Genomic DNA, 21,078 nt, shown 5'->3' with positions numbered 1-21,078 from the left:
AAATCAATGACAAATAAGATGGGTACTTCACCTCCAGAGTTCCAACCAAGTAAGACTATTAGAAAAACCACAGTAGTAGAGCTGTGTCAGTTTTTACATGAAATTTTTACATTTTAACTCATTCGCAAGTGTTCAAAACTTGAACACTCAAAACACTCTTAGGTTTCCATCAGGAATATTTAAAAGATGAAGAGACTTTACAAAAAATACTTAAGGTTGGAAGTGGCATTCTCATTCAAGTAGTCCTACACCTTTTAAACACAATAAAAAAATATATGTCAATAGAAGCAAACATCAAAGACCTTACCCATCTACCTGAGATTAACTAGCATCAGGAAAACATCAAACACCTTTTTCCCACTATAAATTTTTTTGTTCTATAAGAAAATTCTTTCTTAATGTACTAGATTGTTTGAATATGATGATGAAATCTCTTCAGTGGAATGCTGTTCCACAGTGCTTATGTCTCATAAACAACACAGGAGAGTCCAAGAAAACTAAGAAAAGGAACAGCCATTCCAAACTGTCTTACAGAGGAGCTGCCTGAAACATCTATGGTGATAAAAACTACTTAAAAGAGAATCTTAAGGTCATGTATCTTTTAGATTAGTCAAAATCATCTTCGCTGTCTATAAAACATAATTTAAAGGGATTCAAAGAATAAACCAAAGGGATTTCATAAACATTTTTGAGAATTACTGTCAATTTCACTATAGTAATAAATGCTCAGTTTAATAACTAAATTGGAATATTATGGCTTTCTTTAATAAAAAAATAGTGCTGATTGAGTGTTACATGAGTACTAATTAATCACTGTAGGTAAATTCAGCTCTGTGCCAGTAAGTCCTATCAATTTTTTTTATAGATCATTCTGCATCTAAAAAAGCTAGTGTCACCCTTCATATTAGCTGCTTCTTTCCTAGAACCAGTTATCAAGGACAAATTTATCATTACACCAGAACTGAGTTCTTTTGTCTCACCAAATCCTAGGCACCTTTAAAAACACCTAGTTTCACATAAGTATTTCTTTAAAGGTACCAAGTAGAAGAGTTAAAACTATTACTGAAAGTTATTTAACATTTGATCTGTATGACAGTATATATTTGACACATAACATATCTGGCAAGCAAGGCAAGAAATTTCTTCAAACAGGTAAAATTCACAGATTATGAACAGGAAGGAAAATGCTTGTCTGGAAAAATTAATATACTCATTACTTTGGAATAGGACTGTAAGGGAGAAGATTGTCATTGCAGATTTTAGAGTGAGGACAGATTTTTTAGGACTGAAAAGTTTTCAGTTTTGCTTGCTGAATGAGGGGAAGTATTAGCTGCGGGTCAACTTTCATTAAGCTAAGTGTTTTCTTTAGAATTGCCAGAGTCTGTAGTAGTACCTAAGTAATTACCTGCTTTCCAGTGGCGCATTACTGCCAAGCACCCAGCTGTCCTGCAGCTGGACTGACTCAGGTGTGGTTTGCAGCTCGGCGGGCAAAGCAGCCGGCGGGGCCGGACTCTGATTCCTCCTATTTGTCAGTGAGTTTCTGTTAAGTGAGGTGATGGATGGGTGATGCTGTGCTGAATGTTGCTTGTGAGAAGGTGGCAAAGGCTGCAGGGTCGACTGGCCTTGGTTATTTGGAGGTTGTTCTAAGAAGAAAGAAAATTAAATTTCGTTATACAACATCTTGGCATTTACTACAACCAAAGCAGAATGAGAAATTCAATTTAATCCTATCATCTAATATATTTGCATATTATTCTATTAGCAGACATTCAGTGACATTCTGTAAGAGCAAGTTTACCCTTGATACACCAAGTTCTAATTAATATACAACAGATGGTAAAATTGCTTTTGGTTTTAATTTCAGGGTTTTTTTTTAATCTGGTTTTATTAACACCTACAGAAAATAGCATCTGACAGATCCCCTAATGTGCCTTTAGACTTCAGCTTTTTTTAACAAACCAACCCTGAAATTAAATGGGTAATTTCAGTAGAACACAAAGGTTTTCAAAATGCATATAATCCCTATAATTATTTAATGGAGTTTTTTAAGCTTTATTTAACTGCAATAAATTATTACAAGCTAGTTGCTAAACAGCAGTAGACTACTCTAGTTTAGTGCATTTCAAATAAGGCAGATCTGCACTATGATCTGCTAATAGATGCTAAGTATTCTTTAGCAGAAGGTCACTCTGTGAAGCAGATGTTGCTTCATGGATATTTAACATACTGATTCACATCTGATTACAACGTCAGAAGACTCATATACTTAATGACCGTCACATCCATTAGAACACACACAGAACAGATTTTCCAATTTCACACCATGCAATATAACTACAGCTTGGAGGAAGTCACAGGTGATAAGAGAGTCAAGCCATCAAAACAAAAGGAAATATTTTCTGACTTAACCAAAGCACACAACGCCCATAAAGCTTAAGCCCAAAACCTCAAAACAGCAAAACCTGCAAACAAATACCTCCATCAATGTTAGGTTTTAACAATCTCTTCTGTAAAATTAGTGGCAAATAAGTCATAAATTGAAGACAAACCTTTTACAACACAATGCACACAAAATTAAAGAAACCTTGACACTTAATTTACCACAATTTAGCAGTGAGTAATGACACTTAAACATGTAACACTTAACAATTATGTAATTCACATTGCAATATGTTTCCTAAACTAATGTAGCAGAACATACTTCATAATATAAATGCAAGTGTTAAGCAGAGCAGAAGATACAGGGCATGCACTTTTCTTGCAGTGCAAAAGCTTTCAGGTAGTTTTTAAATTAGTTGTTTGATTTCCATAAGCAATTCCCTTTTGGAACTGGTTATAACTGCAAATTGTTACAAACTCAATAATAAAACACTGGTACAGAGAACACAGGAAAAGTATTTATGTTGAAACAGACGTCTGTTTCCAATAACTTACAGGTGACTACTATAAAATTAACTTAACTGTGAGCAATTTCTCAGGTCGTGAACATAAGACAATACAAAAATGTTAAGAAGTAGACTTAAATAGGAAAAACAAGTCTTTGGAATAATTTCCTTTCTGAGAACCACATTCTCCTTTTCAGTGATTTTTGTGTGGTCAACATGACTTTTGTCACAAACAACATGCTGAATCTCTCATTAAAAGAATGACAGCATCTATACTGCCAGTAAGATTTTCAGCACCAAATCCCTAATATATTAATGAAAAATTCCCATCCAGGTAGGAATTGATCAGCTTTATCTTCACCAACACTGACACAAAGGCTGTCACTGCATGTGATTACAATCACTATCAAGGGCTTTAAGCCACATTTCAACAAGCCAGCTAAAGGAAAAGTTAACAGACCAACACTAGAGCAAAGAATTTTCCCCATATCTACTTAAAATTTTATCTGATTTAGATTACAAGCTATTTATCAGCTGGTACAAAACTAATTGTGGCCTTATATTTTGTAATATATAGGTGCATGTGTGTATAAAAAATTATATATGTGCACATGTGTCTGTGTAAGTATTTACACATGTGTATATGCAAATATATCTGTATAAATTATTAATTACACTAATTAATTACAAAAAATACAGAAAAATGACAGGTGGGATGAAGAAATTCACATTAATTTATTTTTAATCAGATAGATTAATTAAAATCGTTCTTAGGATCTGAATTTTCTTTTTTATTCCCCTTTTTGACTCTCCTACCCGCCTAGCCTTTTGGGACAGTTTTGCCACAATCAGTGCAAAACCCTCCTCCACTGAAGCTCCTACCAGCTAAAATATTATCCTGACATCCCTCTTGTTCATTAATTTTTCTTCTCATTTACAATCTCTGCTGAAAATCAATATTTCAGTCTATCATTTTAGTACTAAAGGTCTTGCACCGTTCTCTGCTAAAGACAAAGTAAAGGATTAATCATCGTTGTTCTCTTGCACAAAGAAGGATGTGAGTGCCAGGCTTGTCTCAGGTAGGTGTCAGACCTTCCCACACACTCTACTACCAGTGAGGACTACGGATAGCGAAGGTTCTGTAAAGGATATTTATGTACTCCCCAGATAAATGCACAGATCCAATAATTACCCAGATAATGTGCTGGAAGAGTGAAGTTGTATTACTCAGATCATAGGCCAGCTATCGAGGATTTAGATTATTCCCCTATAAATTTACTATGAACCAAAAGGCCCTTCTGCTATATAACACATAAACATTACTGACACTGAAGATACAGAGGAACATATCAAAGAAATTAAGAGAGGCTAGAAGGGAGCTAGAAGGCCACAGCAAGTGCAATTTAGCAAAGATCACTTGTCTTCCAATCCCACTTTCTCTCTCCATAGGATGCTGTCAAGTGACATTTTCTAGTGTCTGAGGGGGGCTTCAATTGGCAGGGGATCTACAGCTTCCTCAAAATCAAAAATGCCTGAAAAATCTGGAATGATTTATTTCTTTTCTAATTGTGCAAAAGCTACAGGTAGAATTGCATTTAACAAGGTTAGATTTTCTATAAATCAACAGAGGTAAAATCTATATTCCTTTAAATTTCCTCAGTCTTACACTGTCATTCTGAATGAGAGATCACTCAGGACTGCTCTTTGGATCTTTTCTTCAACCTGCCAGATTTCCCCAATACACAGTTCTTTTGATTGCTGCACAATTTCTAACAAAAACCTTAATGTTGCACCACTGATTTGTGAGGAAGAGATAATCATCACAATAGTCATGTTTCGAATACTGCTCTTAAGCTGGAGCCAGATTCCCCTTCTCACTCTTTTAAGGAGTTAAGAGCTTCAGAACAGCTTTCAGTATTACTGAGGTGTTCACAAAGATATCAGTCTTATGGAGTAACAGCCTCTCAACATCCCTGTGACACTGAAAATATTCTCACTGCAGAAGCAGGGAAACTGAGGCATATATGTTAGGTGATTCACATAGCTCTCCTGAGAAATCAGCATTACTGCCAGAATAGTTCCATTTTTTTTTTGCTTTTCCTACTTAAGGAGTTTATAAGGACATTGGGAGTTGCATGACACGATACGTACTTCATAACGCTGCAGCACTGGACACTACTCCCTGTAATAATAGCCCTGCATGTGCCACAATGTCTGGTGTTGAGACTCTGTAACTCCTCTTTTCTCCCTATCAACCAGTGTGCTGGAAAATGGGAGTCCTGGAGGGAAGTACTTCTTCCCTTGGTTATTGAAAAGACAGCAGCCCTGGGACTTGGCCAGATCTCTCACAGCAAACCACTTATTAGAAGAAAAAGCATTCAAATCTGATAAAGTGCAATTGGGTTGAAATACATAAAAATTATTCCAGAAAGGTACAGTTGCTTTGCTTTAAATTGGATTTAAAATGCTATCTTAATTGATTTAATCTAAATGGGAATGTCTAATTTACACCAAAAATAAGCAGATATGGGTACAGGTAGGCTTATGTCTAAAAGTGTTAAGTTTAAATTATAATGTTCTTGTTCAGTCTAGACCTTAATGACTGTAGAGCAATCCCATTCACCTTAAAGAGAAGATTTCTGCAGCAAGAAGCAAATGTAAACTGGCCCATCAACCAGCCTGTCAAAGTTCTTCAGGTGCAACAAATAAACTCCATATTTTTGAGGCAGTTGTTGAGTAAGTCAGCATCAATAATTACCTGCGTGAACATATGTACTGAACTCGGAAAAGTCACAAGAAATTTTGTAGAAAGCTGTCTTACTACAGTTACATGATTTTTGCAAAACATATTTAAATTGTTATTTACCCTAGGGAGCCACAGTGAAGCAAAGCAGCCATTTCAGTTGCAGAGGTAAATTATATGCAGCTCTGTAGCTTTTCACAAAACCTTTTCCTCTTTTATTTTTCAAAAAGTAATTTACATTTAATTAATTTTATCATTTAATTGTTACAGAATTTGAACAGCATATGAAGGAGAGACATTTATGATACCTACAGCCATGTGGGGGAAAAGGGTTAATTCAGAGGCAGAAAAGCAGACCAAGTATCCATGAAAAAAAATAATTTGTTTCATATTTTCTGTAACAGATAGATCATTGAGACCTGTCAGCTAGCTACTCATCTAAGAAAAAGAGGTGATTTCCATTTGATAAGGATTAGGCTTTTAAACAGTGTATAATTAATGTGAACTTGGAGTTTCCATGACAAACACAAAAGCAAAGTCTTCCATTATGACACAAACATTTCAAATGTGAAAAAAAATGTTATTCAATATCTGTGTCTGAGAGACTCTTAACTCTTTCTGGTCAGGCTGCTCCTTTTCTTTTCTCTTAGAAGAGTCTCTGCCATGGTAAAGGAAATATCCATAATACCTACTAGAAGTAAGGATCTGGAGTAGACTGAATGTTTTAGAAAACTGGTAACAAAAAATATAACCTTTTGTTTGCAGGCCACTGGTCCCTAGTCTGCTAGCCCTTGACTGCTAGCAATAAAAAGTAATTTCTGAAAGAACTGGTTTGATTTCCTCAATGAAACCCTTCAATGGACTTGAAATTTTACCTAATTGACATATGGACATATCTCCAAAAGAACTGTAAGCAGAAGTGGGATTTACCTCAGAAGTCCTTGCAAATTGAAGAGAGTGGGTATTATGACTTAATTAGTCCTAGAGCTCCCAGAGGAGCTCTTTTTTAAACTACCTGCTTACAGAGGGTAAGACAGGCTACCTGTACTACTACGGCCATGGCTTCAGGGATTCTGTGGGCAGTAAAACTGATCACTCCAGCTGGGAGCACCTTCCATGAGAAGCCACATTTAATTAATGAAAATGTAAAGAAGGTTATGTGTTCAGAAAAAAATTGAGTATTTAAGTGTTCATTTGTAATTAGGCACATCTGTCCTTTGAATGAACCACTGCTTCAGTTCAGTTTTTTTCTGGCAGGGTGTGCAAGGCTCAAAGCTTCCTTTCTGATCGTTTACTAAAAGCCATAGAGGTAATTCAAGACAAGTTGCTGTATGTACTTTTTTTGTGGCTAATCCCAAGTATTTGCTTAGTCTTATTCACATCCAAATTGGCTCTGCTCTGCCAACTGCTTTAAGGATCCAAACCACATGCTCAACCCAGGGAATGCGGTGACACACTGCACACTGCCTACCACCAGAGGAGAGTGCTTTCACTCTGCTTTGTTGTCAGCTTGCCCATCCTTTTCTGCATGGTTTACAATTAATGGACATAGAGATGGAAACAGAATTAACCTGAAGCCACTGCTGCTGACTTCCCCTTGAAGCACTCTGTGCTCCTGTGCTATATACATGGTGACAAGCATAAGGAGAAGTGACAAGGACACTTTGATCCAGATATGCACCTTGTGTGTGTGTGTGTATACTATTATAATATAAAATGGGCAAAAGGCAAACAAGTAGCTTGATCAAAGTGGGACAATGTTTGTCTCCTCATCAGTGCAATGCCTGTAGGGTCTGACAATCTGTCAAGCTACCTGGGAGTGAGAAACTCCCAGTGAATTTAATGCAGGATAAGCTCTGAAAGATTGCATTGCCTTGCTTATGATTGCCTTGCTTATGATCCTAAGTTTGGCAGAAATAATAAAGAAAATCTTAATTTTGTTATTTATATTACACATTTTCCTTTAGATCTCAGCATGACTTTACTTTTTAAAGAGAAATAAACATTTCTGCTCTGAATGGGAAGAATGACTTATTTGATTGTGGAGAAACTCAAAATGATCCCATGGTTCACATGTGGTGTCTGTCTAAGACCAGATGACGAGAGGAGAGAAATAGCTGGAGCTACCTGGAGGGCAGTAGGATAGTCCCTAACATGCAACATTGGTGTTTAAAATTTAAAATTTTGTGTACTACAAAGTACATGCTGATAATTTCCTACACCCTATAAAGACACTGTTCTTTAATATACACAGGAAGACAAAGAAACAAGTCATGCAAAATAACTGCAAGCTTTAGGAACTGAAGAAAAAATACTTTTACCAATGTCTTTCAGTTGTGTTATCTACAGGAGCTTTATACCTCCAGTTAAAGCTACACTAGTAACTTTGGTTCTTTCACATCCACTGAGCATAGTATTTCCCCTCAACAGCTTCATAGTGATAATATCTGTGCATTCTCAGATGGTTTTGTAATTCAGCTCTCCCTAATGTTTTAGAGCCTTAGTGCAGAAATAGAAAGCACCAGTTACTAGTCAATTCACAAAAACTTTGTAAAGTATGTGAACCGAACTTTAAACTTGCTTGAAAGGCACATCGTTTTGTCCCTGATATTTTTAGTATAAACAAGCTGAAAAGCTATACCCTATATGATATGTGACCCTATGAAGATAGATAACATAACTTTCTATTTTATGGCATTTACTTTGAAAATCTGATTAAGATATATGTCTCCAGTTTGTAATTCTTCAATGTCATGTTGTCACAGTTCCCATCAGCAAGATGCTTTAAAGTCTTTCGATTAATATTGTATGCCAGAACTGAAATTACATCCTTTGTCGTTTAGTTCTTAATGGTGCAAGTGATATCTATCAAGTAGTGTTTTATGAAGCATGTGTGATTTTTATTACAGGCTGTTTTCACAAATCTTCTTCAGGTTTCATAAAGACTGTTCATGGTTCACAACAAATATGCCTTGCATTTAAAATCATGCCAATTCTCAATGGAAAATAAACCTTGGATTTTTCAGCAAGTTTTATGAATAGAACAAAACTTCCTTAATTTAAATCTGTATATAATCATCTTAATTAGCAAAGCAAAAATATTACTGTAAGCCCCTCCACTTTGCACCAGAACTCTATAGTATAAAAACCCTCCCAACAACAAAAAAATATAATAATGTATTCACAAGTTTCACAAGTAAAATGTTACACTTACCAAACCTTTTAAGTGCTCTAATATTTAAAATAAAGATGGCACGCAGGTAAAACAGAAGCTGCAACATTCCCCTCTAATCCAAGTACAACAAAGATCTCAATTTGCAGCATCCATATTTGTAAAACAAGATACACATAGTCAAAATTTCTTCAATTTACTGGAAACCAAAGTTAGGGGCAGCTGAGAAGGAATCTTAGGGTTGGCTATTTTTGGTCAACCTGCCATTTAAGCAGAAATCTGCAAAGACAATAAAACTTAGGCCTTAGATGACACATGAGCAGAACATATTTTTCAAGTATTTTTTTGTCGAAAGACATAAAGAACTTTCTCTCGATACCTAACAAAGTTAGGCAAATACACTGCAGGAAGAAATACTGCCCATTGAGAAGAAAGTGGGAATTTCTTCCACAGATGGTGGTGAAAGGAAAAATCGCAGGATTTACTTCTTCAAGGTTTATTAAATGTTGTTTCCACTCTCTGTTGTTCACTGTGGGAATGGAACCAGCTCACTTTTAAAGCATTTTTTCCATTAGCTGGAATCGATTCTCAAGGCATTCCAACATAAACACCTCCAGCCTGCAACCACTCCATTAACCCCTTCAATACATATGTAACACACAGTCAACATTATGGCAGGCAAAATCTGTTTAAGTTAAATACCATACAGTGATAATGTCTTCTTATCTGGTACTTGTATAGGGGCTAACAAAAGGTAGTTACAAAAGCATGTGGGGTGAAAGAACTCAGATTTGGAGAACAAATACACCCGGCTCAAGGAAAACCACTGATGTTAGCATCCGTAAGGCAGACATTTAAAGTAACAAAGTAAACTGGACTTTGCCAGTTTTCAACTGAATTGTGGAAGCTTAATCACCTTATGAAAGCCGAACCAGAGATAAATATTTCAGCTTCAGTGAAAAAAGCTATAGCGGAACTAGTTCAGCAAACAACCTTCCTAATAGTGGCCTCTTTATCCCCAGAGGGATTTAAGAAAAAAGATGAAAAAAGAAAAACACAGAAACACTGCTAAAGTAAATTGAAATTTAACCTGCTGGGGTAACATGCTTAGGATTTTGCTTCGCAAGAGAATGAAATAAAATGGAGAATATAAAACCCATGATGGCAACTATGCACACAGGATGAACGAGAAGCAATAGTGTACTTCCAATCCTGCTGTTGTATTACATGAATGCCATCTCCTTCCACCCCAGCCTAACCCACACAGTAGTTAGCAGCAATACGAATAGACATTACTTATATTCTCTTTTTAGGACCTGAGGTTTGTAAAACCAAACAAAATCCTCCACTGGTAAAATGTTATTGACTTATTTCCAACAATTTACCTGGAGATCAAACTGGGAAAAGCTGGTATCACACTGTGAAAAATGAGAAAAGCTTGCTCACTTGAGATACAAAAATGACACTCAGCTTATATTATCCAGAGATTCAAAATATAATAATGCAGCCTTCAGTGGTGTGCTCCTGGCCTGGCTTCTCCACAGTGGAGTTCAGATGTTTTGCATGACTGTGGGCTCAGGGGTTTTTTCCCCATTGGGGCATAGCAGTCTCCTAGAGCAATAGTCTGTGAGGAGGGGGATCACCAAGACCACAGGCTTCACTTAGCCATAGTTTTTTCCATTCAGAATACACCTTTCTGCATCTTCATAAATTAAATCATCTTTCATCCTTATTTAGAGTCAGAAGTGAGAAAGCTATGCAATTGTTCTTAGCTTCAGACAATCTTCTTTGCTGCTAACTGATGGAAATCAGTGGAGAAACATGTTTTCAGTTAACAAATTGAAGGCTAACTCTTCAATCAGAGAATTCAGGTTTTGAAATGAAAGAAAACAAGACATGAAACAAAAACGGAGAAGTCCAGCTGAAAGACTTTGTATGGGGAGAAAAAATTCAGCTTTCCAAAATGGTGACAGGGGACTGGAATCAATTTGAAAAACCTTTGAGTACATAGCCAAAACCTGCCTGTATAACACAGGTAAAATGATGCAGAGTATGCCACTTCCTGCTTTGCCCACCCTGCACCTTATGCTTATTCTGAATACAGACAGACACTTAATTTTGACTGCAGAAATTGTGATTTATAAATAATGTCAAAAAGAAGAGCCATGCTTCAGCTGTAAGCGGAGTAAGTTCTACGATTCAGTCCCAAAGACAGCGTGCTGATACGTGTAGTCGTCTCGTACCGCATGCTTAACTGGAGTTCAATGCGGTTTGCATTGCAAAGTCTGATGTATGACTTCTTAATAGATTTCTTAGCATTTTCAAGTGTTAGATAATTTTGGTTCTTATCCAAAATCATTAATAATCCAGAGTGAGCTATGTGTAAGTTTATCTTCTGATTTTATTTCTTACCACTTCCAAGAAAAACAATTTACCACAGCTATTTATTTTACAGGCATAGTTACTACTGTACAGGTTAAGAAAACCTAAACTCTTAAAACCTTTAACCTGAAAAATTACACTCACAAGTCATGATTATGTAGTGCTTACAGATGACACAACCAGTGCTGCAAAGACTTTCTGCCCAATAAATAAAAGAGCATCTAAAGGCTCTTGTACTACTAAACCTGACTTTTACTGACATATGGCTGACATTCATGAAGAAGAAGCAAATCCCTAGTTTTCCTCAACTTCAAGAGCCAGAGGAAAAATTCTGAAATAAATAAGTCAACTGAAGTTTTTGTCATGGACTTGCAATAGTTAATGCCACCCCTTCAACATTTTGCAAATTTAAAAATCCAAAAGCAATTTGAAAGGCCCCTAAAATTAGTTCATAATAAAGCAATTAAATTCTTCACCAATTTCTGCAAGCTCAACCTTGTCTGTACACACAAGGCCACACTAATAAAATCTGTGAAAGATAAGCTAGGAATGGGAAAACACAATATAAAACTTCTAAGCAAAAACAGGTGAGTTTGTTTCATCAGATTTGAAAGAACTCAGATAAGAGGGATTCATGTTTTACTTTGGAGGAAATGAAAATGGAACAGGGGCAGTAACATGAAAAGAAAACCATGCGGGAAAAAATGGTAGAATTGCACAGAAAAGAGGTTGAGTGAATAATACACAGAGGAGACCTCACAAAAGTGAAGAGATGAGAGAAAAGTTCTGAGAAAAATGAGAAATCATATACAATTTTATTGGAAAATCATAATAATCACAGTTTTATGGAAAACACAGAAGTGAGATGCTTACTCTGGCTTGACTTTTAAAAAAGCAATTTAATCCTGGCCTCTAGAGTTAAGGCAAAAATTCTTACAGACTGCAGCTTGGGCCTTACAGCAAGAGAGAAGAAAAGCAGTAGGTCACCAGATGAATTTTTGTCTCCAAATCAATTAATTGATCTCTTATCAAGTATAAGAAATATGCAGATTATGAAAGACAGGAAAAGAATAGGGAACCAAGCTTCCAAAATAGCTTTTAAATACTTTTTCTCTCAGCTGTGTCAAGGAAGAGAAATGCATAATAGGGGGAGGCCTCCACACGAGCAAACTGAAGAACTATTGTTCTCTAATGACTTTAAATAAGCTTTTTAGGCTTACATGTGAATTAGAATTTTGCTCTTCCTCCCTATGAAAAAAAAACCCAACAAAACCACTCTTGATTTTAGTAAGATATTATTCTATTCTAATGACAATCAAATCTAGTTAGGTATCAATCAAAAGAACAAATCCATTGCAAAAGATTTCTTAAAAGGTATTCTGGGTTTCCAGTACAGCTGCTTCCCTTTTCAGAAGGAAGATTGAGTCATTAACCCTCAAATCAAACCTCAACTTTGAATTGCTAAGAGTTGAAACAAAAACTACCTTTCAACCTGACTGCCTCAAGTTCATGTAACTTATCAATAAAACTCTCCCCTACCAAGCACAGCATTTTAAGAAAATCTATAAATTCAGAGGTGCAAGTGGACATGGAGAGTGATTTTATTAGACATTTGTATGTGTTCACTATTTATTTTGCAAATGCTGTGAAGGACAGTACTATGCTGAACAGTTTAAACAGACTATTGTAATTAATGATAATAAACAATTCTGTTCAATATGAAACAAAAAGTTAAGGGTGAAAGTTCATAATTTTAAAAAGAATTTATAAAACATAGAAAAATGAGAAAATTAGTTTTTCTTACACTTAAATTCTCTATATATTTTCATAAATGACTGTAGGTTTTGTCTTTCCTGTATGTATTTTCATTGTCCTAGTTGTGTTGCTGCTACAAAGCTGTTTCTAGCAGATGATCTTCCACATCAGTTTCCAGCTAAACTTTACAGCTTCTTGCCTGAACCAAGCTCCTTAAAAAAACATGGCTGATTCATGTCATAGTAAGCTGTTCCTTTTAATAACACTGCTGTAGTTCTCAGACAGACATTGACAGAACGAATAAGAAGTAGAGAAATCACAGCTCACTACTACCCGCTTTGATTTAAATAGCCAACTAGATAGTATACACAAAAAAGATCCCAAAAGAGCAGAGCTAAAGTATTTTTTTGAAAATAAAGTTTTTGAAACAATGGCAAAAATCCACAAATAAGCACAAAAAATATCATCTCCATGGTGCAGTGAAATGTGATGAAATCTCTCATCTACCATTAGCAAATGCAAGCTGAATTCATTCCATGACGCTCCTGACTTCCAAGCAACTGCAGCAGCAAAAGAGACGTTGCTGCTTCTTCTGGGATAAGCAAAGACTAAAAAAATGATTAATTACAGTTTTACATCCTTCTGGCAGAATTATAGATACCACATATTATTTAGTTCTTAAAAAAAGATTGATCTGAAACCTCCTAATAGTAACCTAATTTCTACATATGCAGAATTTGCATTTCAAATTACTTGATGTACAGGAAGTGTGTAAACTCCCTTTATACCTAACAGCTGTCATTTCACCAGTAACAAATTTTGCAAAAGCATTTCTAGGTATGCTAGGAGAGCACTTGCGAAGACAGCTTGCTCACCATGTAACACTGCTGATTTATGAAGCAAGCTATGCCCCAGTCAAGGGGGACAAGATTTTACACAGGCACAGAGCCAGCGGAGATCTGAATGACTGCACTCCCTGAAAGCCTGCTGCCTTCCACTTGTGGGGAAACACCTCTCTATTTCTAGCATAATCACACCCCCTCCACCTGAACATGTTTCCTGGGTCCATCTTCTGGCTAAACTATCATAAAGGAAAATATCTTTCTTTTTGTCTTCCACTGAAACTGCAGCACTGGTGACAAGGAACCCGTGTGTGGGGGTGGTACATGATTGCAAGGGAAACAGATGGTCTCAAGCTGAGAAGTCTGGTATTTAACATGCTTTTGTAACTACCACCGGGGGCTAAAACCAAGCATTTCAGGACGAAGAACTGTTTCATGGTACGATCACAGCAGAGCACGTCAGGAAATCTCTTTTTTTATTCCTGGCATAGCCAGTGGCATGATCACAAGCAAGAGAGACCCTTGTTTGTCCAGCGGTCTTGCTGCTGAAACTGGTTAACAATACCTGCCGAGGCACAGAGGGCTGCAGGAATCAATTATGTGCCCAACAGCTCTTTTCTGCTCTTGGAATGGAAGAGGTTCTATGAGTAAAGGTCTTCTGCTCTCAGACCAAATTTACAATGAGAAGTGCTCAGACAAACGCGTTTGCAGAGAAGTGGAGGAAGGGTAGGCTTTGTGTTCTGCTGAGGGGTGACTCCACACTGCTGCCAGATTGCGGAATAGGAGGGGATACTCAGAATACCAGATTTCTTTCTGATATAGATCAGGTTTCCACCACCTGTGGGTAGAGAAGCACATGTAACCCATCCCACCTGCTCCCTACAGAATTGCCTGCAGCCCAACTTCCTAGCTCCATACAGGTTTAAGTGTGAAAATTTCATGTGCACATCCTTACCCAAGGTGCAAGGTTTCACAGCTTACAAGTGGCATCACAGGAGAATGTCTTGTCTTCCACAAAGATAAACCAATCTCACAGACAAGGTAACATTTTTCAGGAAAAACTACTGGGTTGCTTTATAATCTCAGGTGAATTAAATCTATTAGGGATTCACACTTTGGAAATACAACTCCAAAGAAATTAAATACAAACAAACAGGAAGACTTTGAGGTACATTAGCTGCAAAAATTCTCGCAGAAGCAAATGCTTTTAGAAGCCACAAACATGTACAATTAGAAGCATTTCTGAAAGCCTAAATAGCTGTCAGCAACTTCACCAGCAAGTGCAAGTCATTTACAACAGCAAGCAGACAGATTATCAAGATAACAGAAGCACTGATTAATTGTGTAGCCTAAACTGGCAACGAAAACAGAGTAGAGCCCTGTATGTGTGAATATTTATTTTTAAATAGGTATGTTTCAGTTCCAAGTTTTCCTCTTTTAGTTGTTACCATTTAATAATAATCATTGAATCAAATTGCTCTTTTAATTTTTGAAAATGTTTAGAAGTAAAAACCTGACTTTGTAGATAGCTTCCTCAAGACTTCAAATCTCTGAATACCACTGAAATACTGAACAGAAACTAAGAGCTATTTTTGAGTTGCTACAACAGTTACAAAATAAGATGCTTGCATTGCAATATTCTTCCATAACATCACAAACTTCAAGCAAGGATTCCAAAATATTTTATAGCTCTCAGTAAAATTTGGGTGGAGATCTATTGAATTTTGGTAAGTACAGACATCTTCATGGCACATTACATGTATCATACTTCTTTAGAGACAAATGGAAAATCTCAAGAGTTTTCATGGTCAGTGGTTTATATTCAGAACCTTTTCTAGCTGTACAGAACTTCTGAAACAGACAAAGAATAATTTATCTTTAAAATGCCCACAGTATGCTGGTTTTGACTGTGTGGAATCCTACACGACAAGACACAAAAGTGAACCAAATCAGTTTGCAGAAGTGACTTGAAGTGAAGCTGGCTTTAGATGTTGCTGAACAAGAAAAGGGACCAGTCCTTTATCTCTGTACTGACTCAGGGCTGATGGCAAACTCTGTGTGGAGGTGGCTACAGCAATAGAAGCAGGCCAAGTGGAGAGATACACCCCTCTGGGCTGCTGAATTATGGCAAGATATTGTTGCTCGGGTAGAGAATGTGATTGTAAAAGTACCTCACAAGATGCTCACGAACCTAAGAGTCGGGGCAGGGAAGAACACTGAAAGAATGAACAGGTGACCAAGCTGCTAGAATTGAAGTGGCTCAGATGGAGATGGACTGGGAACACAAGGGTGGGCTGTTTTTATAGTTTGATGGGCTGATGATCCATCAGGACATTTAGGAAGGGATGCAACAGATAGATGGGCTTGTGGCCGAGGGGTTGAACTTAAGTACAGATGCCATTGCACAGGTTATCCCAGAATGTCAAACATGTACCATAATCAAACTAGTAAAGCAGCTAAAGCCTTTTTGGAATAGAGGGTGAAGGCTGAAAAAATATGGAGAAGCCTGGCAGATTGACTATATCACACTACCATGAACCTGTTTCACCATGTGCTTATAATGGTGGAAGCAACACTGGATGGTTCCAAACATACTGTGTGACCCATGCCTCTAGCTGGAATACTATCCTGGGCCTTGAAAAGCAGGTTTTATGGTCACACAGCACCCCTGAAAGAACTGAACCAGAAAACAGGACTCATTTCCAAAACATTTCATAGACACATGGCATTGACGGGGTATATCACATCCTCTATCATGCACTACTCTGGGAAAACTGAATGATGATTTAAGTTGCATGTTATGGGAATTCCTATATCTGGAATCCCTGGTTGCTAGCTGGGCTAGGAGCAGGGGGAGGAGTTCACTGCAACATTAAACCCTATAAACTGGCCCAAAGGGTCCAGGGGTGAAGATGGAAATGTATATGCCTCTAAACTGTTGTAACCCATGATTTGAGTTGTATTTTTAGGCATTAATATAGTATTAACTATCTAAACCAATGGAGGAGAAGCCTTAAAAGAAGCAGTTGCAATGCAGCAGTGACTAGACCTGAGTTGCCTTTGGTGCCCAACGGCTCCATGCAGCACATTGCCTCTCCTGTCCTGAGTGACCACTAGAACAGATGGAGCACCAAGCCATGGACTAAATGAACTCAATGGACATTTGTGGATATTTATGGACTTTTTACAGACACTTCACAGGGGTGGTTCATAGACTAAAGGAATGATATCTCTATATTGTATCAAAGGTCCTACACCTCGGCTGTGGCAATCTCAGGCACAGCTACAGGTTGGGTTGAGAACAGCCCTGTGGAGAAGGACTTGGCAGTTGATGAAAAACTCAACAAGACCCAGCAAATGTGCACTTGCAGCCCAGAAAGCCAAGTAAACCCTGGGCTGCATCAAAAGCAGTGTGGCCAGCAGGTTGAAGGAGGTGATTCTCTCCCTCTGCTCTGGTGAGATCGCACTTGGAGTGCTGCGTACAGTTATGGTGTCCCCAACATAAGAAGGATGTGGAACTGTTGGAGCAAGTCCAGAGGAGGGCCATGAGATTGATAAGAGGACTGGAGCACTGAAGGCAGGCTGAGAAAGTTGGGGCTGTTCAGCCTGGAGAAGAGAAGGTTGTGTGGAGACCTCATAGCAGCTTACCAGCATCTGAAGGAGGCCTAAAGGGAAGCCAGAGAAGGCCTCTTCATCGGGAACTGTAGTGACAGAACAAGGAGTAATGGGTACAAATTAAAAGAGGAGAAATTTAGGTTAGATGTTAGGAAGAAATTTAGGAAGAATTTTATTGTGAGGGTGAAACACCAGAACAGATTGCTGTGGGAGTTTGTGGATGCCCCAACCCTAGCAGTGTTTGAAGCCAAGTTGGATAAGGCCTTGAACAACCTGGTCTAGTGGCAGGTATCCCTGCCCATAGCAGGGGGAATTGGGACTAGATGACTTTTAAGGTCCACTCCGACCCCTTAACACTGGTTATATGATGATTAATGGGGATCATGGTTAATGAGGATGTATTGAAATTTGTGAGATCTGAACATGATTTAAATGGAGTAAGAAGTTGAGAGTCTGTTGGTTTTGGCTGGGGTAGAGATAGTTTTCTTCACAGTAGCTGGTATGGGACTATGCTTTGGATTTGTGCCAGAAACAGTGTTGATAAATCAGTGACATTTTAATTATTACTGAGCAGTGCTTACAGAGGCAAGGCCTTTTCTGCTCCTCGCTCAACCCTGCCAGTGAGGAGGCTGGGGGTGCACAAGAAGCTGGGAGGGCACACAGCCAGGACAGCTGATCCAAACTGCTCAAAAGAATGTTCTATAAAATAGGGTGTCATGCTCAGCATATAAACTAGAGGCAAGGCTGGCTGGGAAGCCACTGCTCAGGGACAGTTGGTTGGTGATGAGCAAAATTCTTTTCATTTGCATCACTTGTCTTTCATGGGCTTTACTTTTCTTTATCTTTCTTTATCTTTGTTGTTTTCCTTTCCATTACAATTTATTTTTTCTTATTATATTTTAATTCAACTCTTAAAACTGCTCTTGTCTCAATCCACAAGTTTTCTCCCTTTTCCTGTTACAAATTCTCTTCCTTCCATCCTGCTAGGGCAGGGGAGAAAACAAGGGGCCATGTGATGTTTAGTTGCTGGTTGGGGTTAAACCATGACATGCAGCTACCAGCCAGACCTTAATATCCTAGAAGTCTAGATACAAGAAACTTACATCCTCATCCCATGAATCAAAATGGATATATTTTTTCTAGAAGGCAGCTGGCTGAGGTTGCTGGCATGCAAAGGTCTACCCTTGGCCAGCAGACAACCACATGGATGAACACATCCTGGTTTTGACTAGGTCTGACAATAACCTGGGGGGTGAGTCAGACTAGCAGGAAAGTATATAAAATGAAGGTACTTGCAATGCCCCTGGGCCCATGCCTCATTCAAGTTCAGAGACCTGACATAAATCTTGTTCATTGTTTCTTTCTAGTAGGAGCTTTGTAGCTTAAGTAAATGCCATTTGATTATTATTTATCATGTCTCCAAAACATTAAATTGCAGAAAAACATCACATCTGCCAGAGGCATGACTCCTGCTTTATGACTGTTTATATTCAATCCTCACCCAAATGTAGGCCATGGAGGCACTACTGAATATTCCTCACTCTATGAGAATACAGATGAAAATTGTTTGGGCCATCAAAATAAACGACTCATATACTGAAGTGAGAGATTATGCTACCTTTTCTTTAGTAAATCCCAAGAATGAAATTTGATGGCTGATGTGCTGCTGCTCATGCCAGGGTCATTTTCTATAACAGTTACATGTACAGCTAATCTCATGTCAGTTTTCATAGTCCCAGCTGGTCAATTCATCAGGTTTGTGTACAACAGGATGTGTGAACTCTTTGGACATGATAAACTCTCCAGATACTCCAAACTGCATTGTACTTGGTATAGATCTTTGCTGAACATAGGCAAAGATTTACTCCCCCTCGAGCTAGTGCTCAGTAGTTTGTTTAATGGTGGAGGCTTTTTCTAATACCACTAGTTTTAAACAGCTTTATAACAGTTTCTTCCTCCTGACAAAACCAGAATAATTCTGGTTACTGGTACTTAAGCCACAGAAGTCAACACTAGTTGGTACGTGTCCCTTCTACATCAGAAACAACTTTCACTAAACAGAGATGCACTTCGAGTTTTCCAGTTTATGCACACAGAAAAAGAGAGAAAAGCAGACTAGTTTCTATGCAGATGGGTTTGTCCCCGTTTAAAGTATCCTCAGTGTCTATCAATTAGGCCATTTCATTAAGGCCTGAGCTTAACCATATCCACCATTCCTCTACTGTATTTACTTACCTTTTTTTTGGTGGAAACAGGGAAACTCACACACAAGAATCATTACTGAGCAAATAAAATCTTATTTGAAAAGTAAACATCAAGAAAGAACATTCAAGAAAAGTACTTACTAGGTTCAGTCTCACTACTACTACTACAGTAATAAGGTTCCTCTTCACCCCCAATTCTTTTTGTATTCACATAGGAACACTGTGAGGAGCACAGCTCTAGGAAACACATCTGCTCTTAGAGAATAAAGAATAAATCATATTGTGTTTGGTACTGGCAGCACTGTTACGGCTCTTGGAATATGAATATTTTACACCATAGTCTAGGTATTTGTGCATATACATACAAACTTACTGTTAATAAAAATAGAAATACATGTCAGAAATACATTTTATTACTTTAGGAATATCTTTTATACTTGTGACATGTTCTTACTTGTCTACTAGCACACAAGTGAGAAGTTACTGTGTCTGGTGTTGCCTGCGATAATTTACATCTCCCTAGGGATAAGGGTGCTAAGCTTTCTTCAAACCACTTATTCTTGGCACCAAAACTGAGCAATTACAGCTATGTCTCACACTTTGTCTTTTAAGGATGTGGCATGTTTATTACTTGCAAGAGAAAAATGATTTCTCCAATGAAGTTTTAAAATCATTGGGTTCAGACTAAACACAAAGTGCTGTCTATAAAAGACAAAGTTAAATTTGTATACAGCTCCTATCTCTATGGTAGATGACCACAAAAGCCCCAGGCAGAAAAGTATTCATTTCTTGCTTTTGCTCTTAGCAGTACGGAAATTTCAATTAACAGTTTGGAAAAGTTTCCACAAACATTTTGTTTCTGTACTAACAACTACTGGATTTTGACCTAGAAATTATTATTTAAAATTCAATTGCAACTATATGGTGCAATGTCAAGTTTCAAAGCTACAGGAGTAGCTACTGAGAGTTTGCTTGAGACTTTTAACGTGTAAAATCATAGACTAACATGCAAATGCAAAAATCACAGCAGCTTAGAAAAAGACCTCAAAACAACTACACGTACAAGAGCAATTAGGAAATTTGTCTTCAGCTGCAAAACAAAAAATGTAACACTGAATGCATAAAGCTGTCCAGTAAAATATATTCATTGCATCAAATGAAGGACGTGATAATTACAAGTACTTTCCATAAATCTCAAAAGCAATGTAATAGAAAATAAACAGCCAATAAAATATGAACAATTTGGAAAAAAATAACTCAAGCTATTAGTTCTGAGATACAAAATTATATTGGTCTCATTAATCAGTTCAAAATGTTGTATTAACGAACAGAAATTACACTCTTGTAAAGTCCTTCCTTTACAAGGTAGTTACTTTTGTAGAGTCAGTGTCTGCTTTCCATATAGTGAATAAGAAAACTACAGAAGAAAATATCTGTAACTTAAAAAAAATTAAAGGGCCATGCAGAATTGAGGGTTTAT

The 21,078-nt window shown here is 37.5% G+C and overlaps 1 protein-coding gene across 50 annotated transcripts in view; it reads right to left on the bottom strand.

Moving 5' to 3' along the window:
* The window catches only part of TENM3 (teneurin transmembrane protein 3), a 1,310,258-nt gene that overhangs the window by 138,586 nt on the left and 1,150,594 nt on the right, over positions 1 to 21,078 (bottom strand). For all 50 annotated transcript variants that reach the window (XM_069013799.1, XM_069013797.1, XM_069013796.1 and 47 more), the window contains one exon: positions 1,406 to 1,643. In XM_069013799.1, coding sequence (XP_068869900.1) covers positions 1,406 to 1,643 — 238 coding nt within the window. The remainder of the gene's footprint in view (positions 1 to 1,405; positions 1,644 to 21,078) is intronic.

This window comes from Aphelocoma coerulescens, chromosome 4 (assembly GCF_041296385.1).
Source record: "Aphelocoma coerulescens isolate FSJ_1873_10779 chromosome 4, UR_Acoe_1.0, whole genome shotgun sequence".
NCBI lineage: Eukaryota > Metazoa > Chordata > Aves > Passeriformes > Corvidae > Aphelocoma > Aphelocoma coerulescens.
The sequence above is the reverse complement of the archived record's forward strand: the minus strand, read 5'-3'. Positions and strand labels throughout refer to the sequence as shown.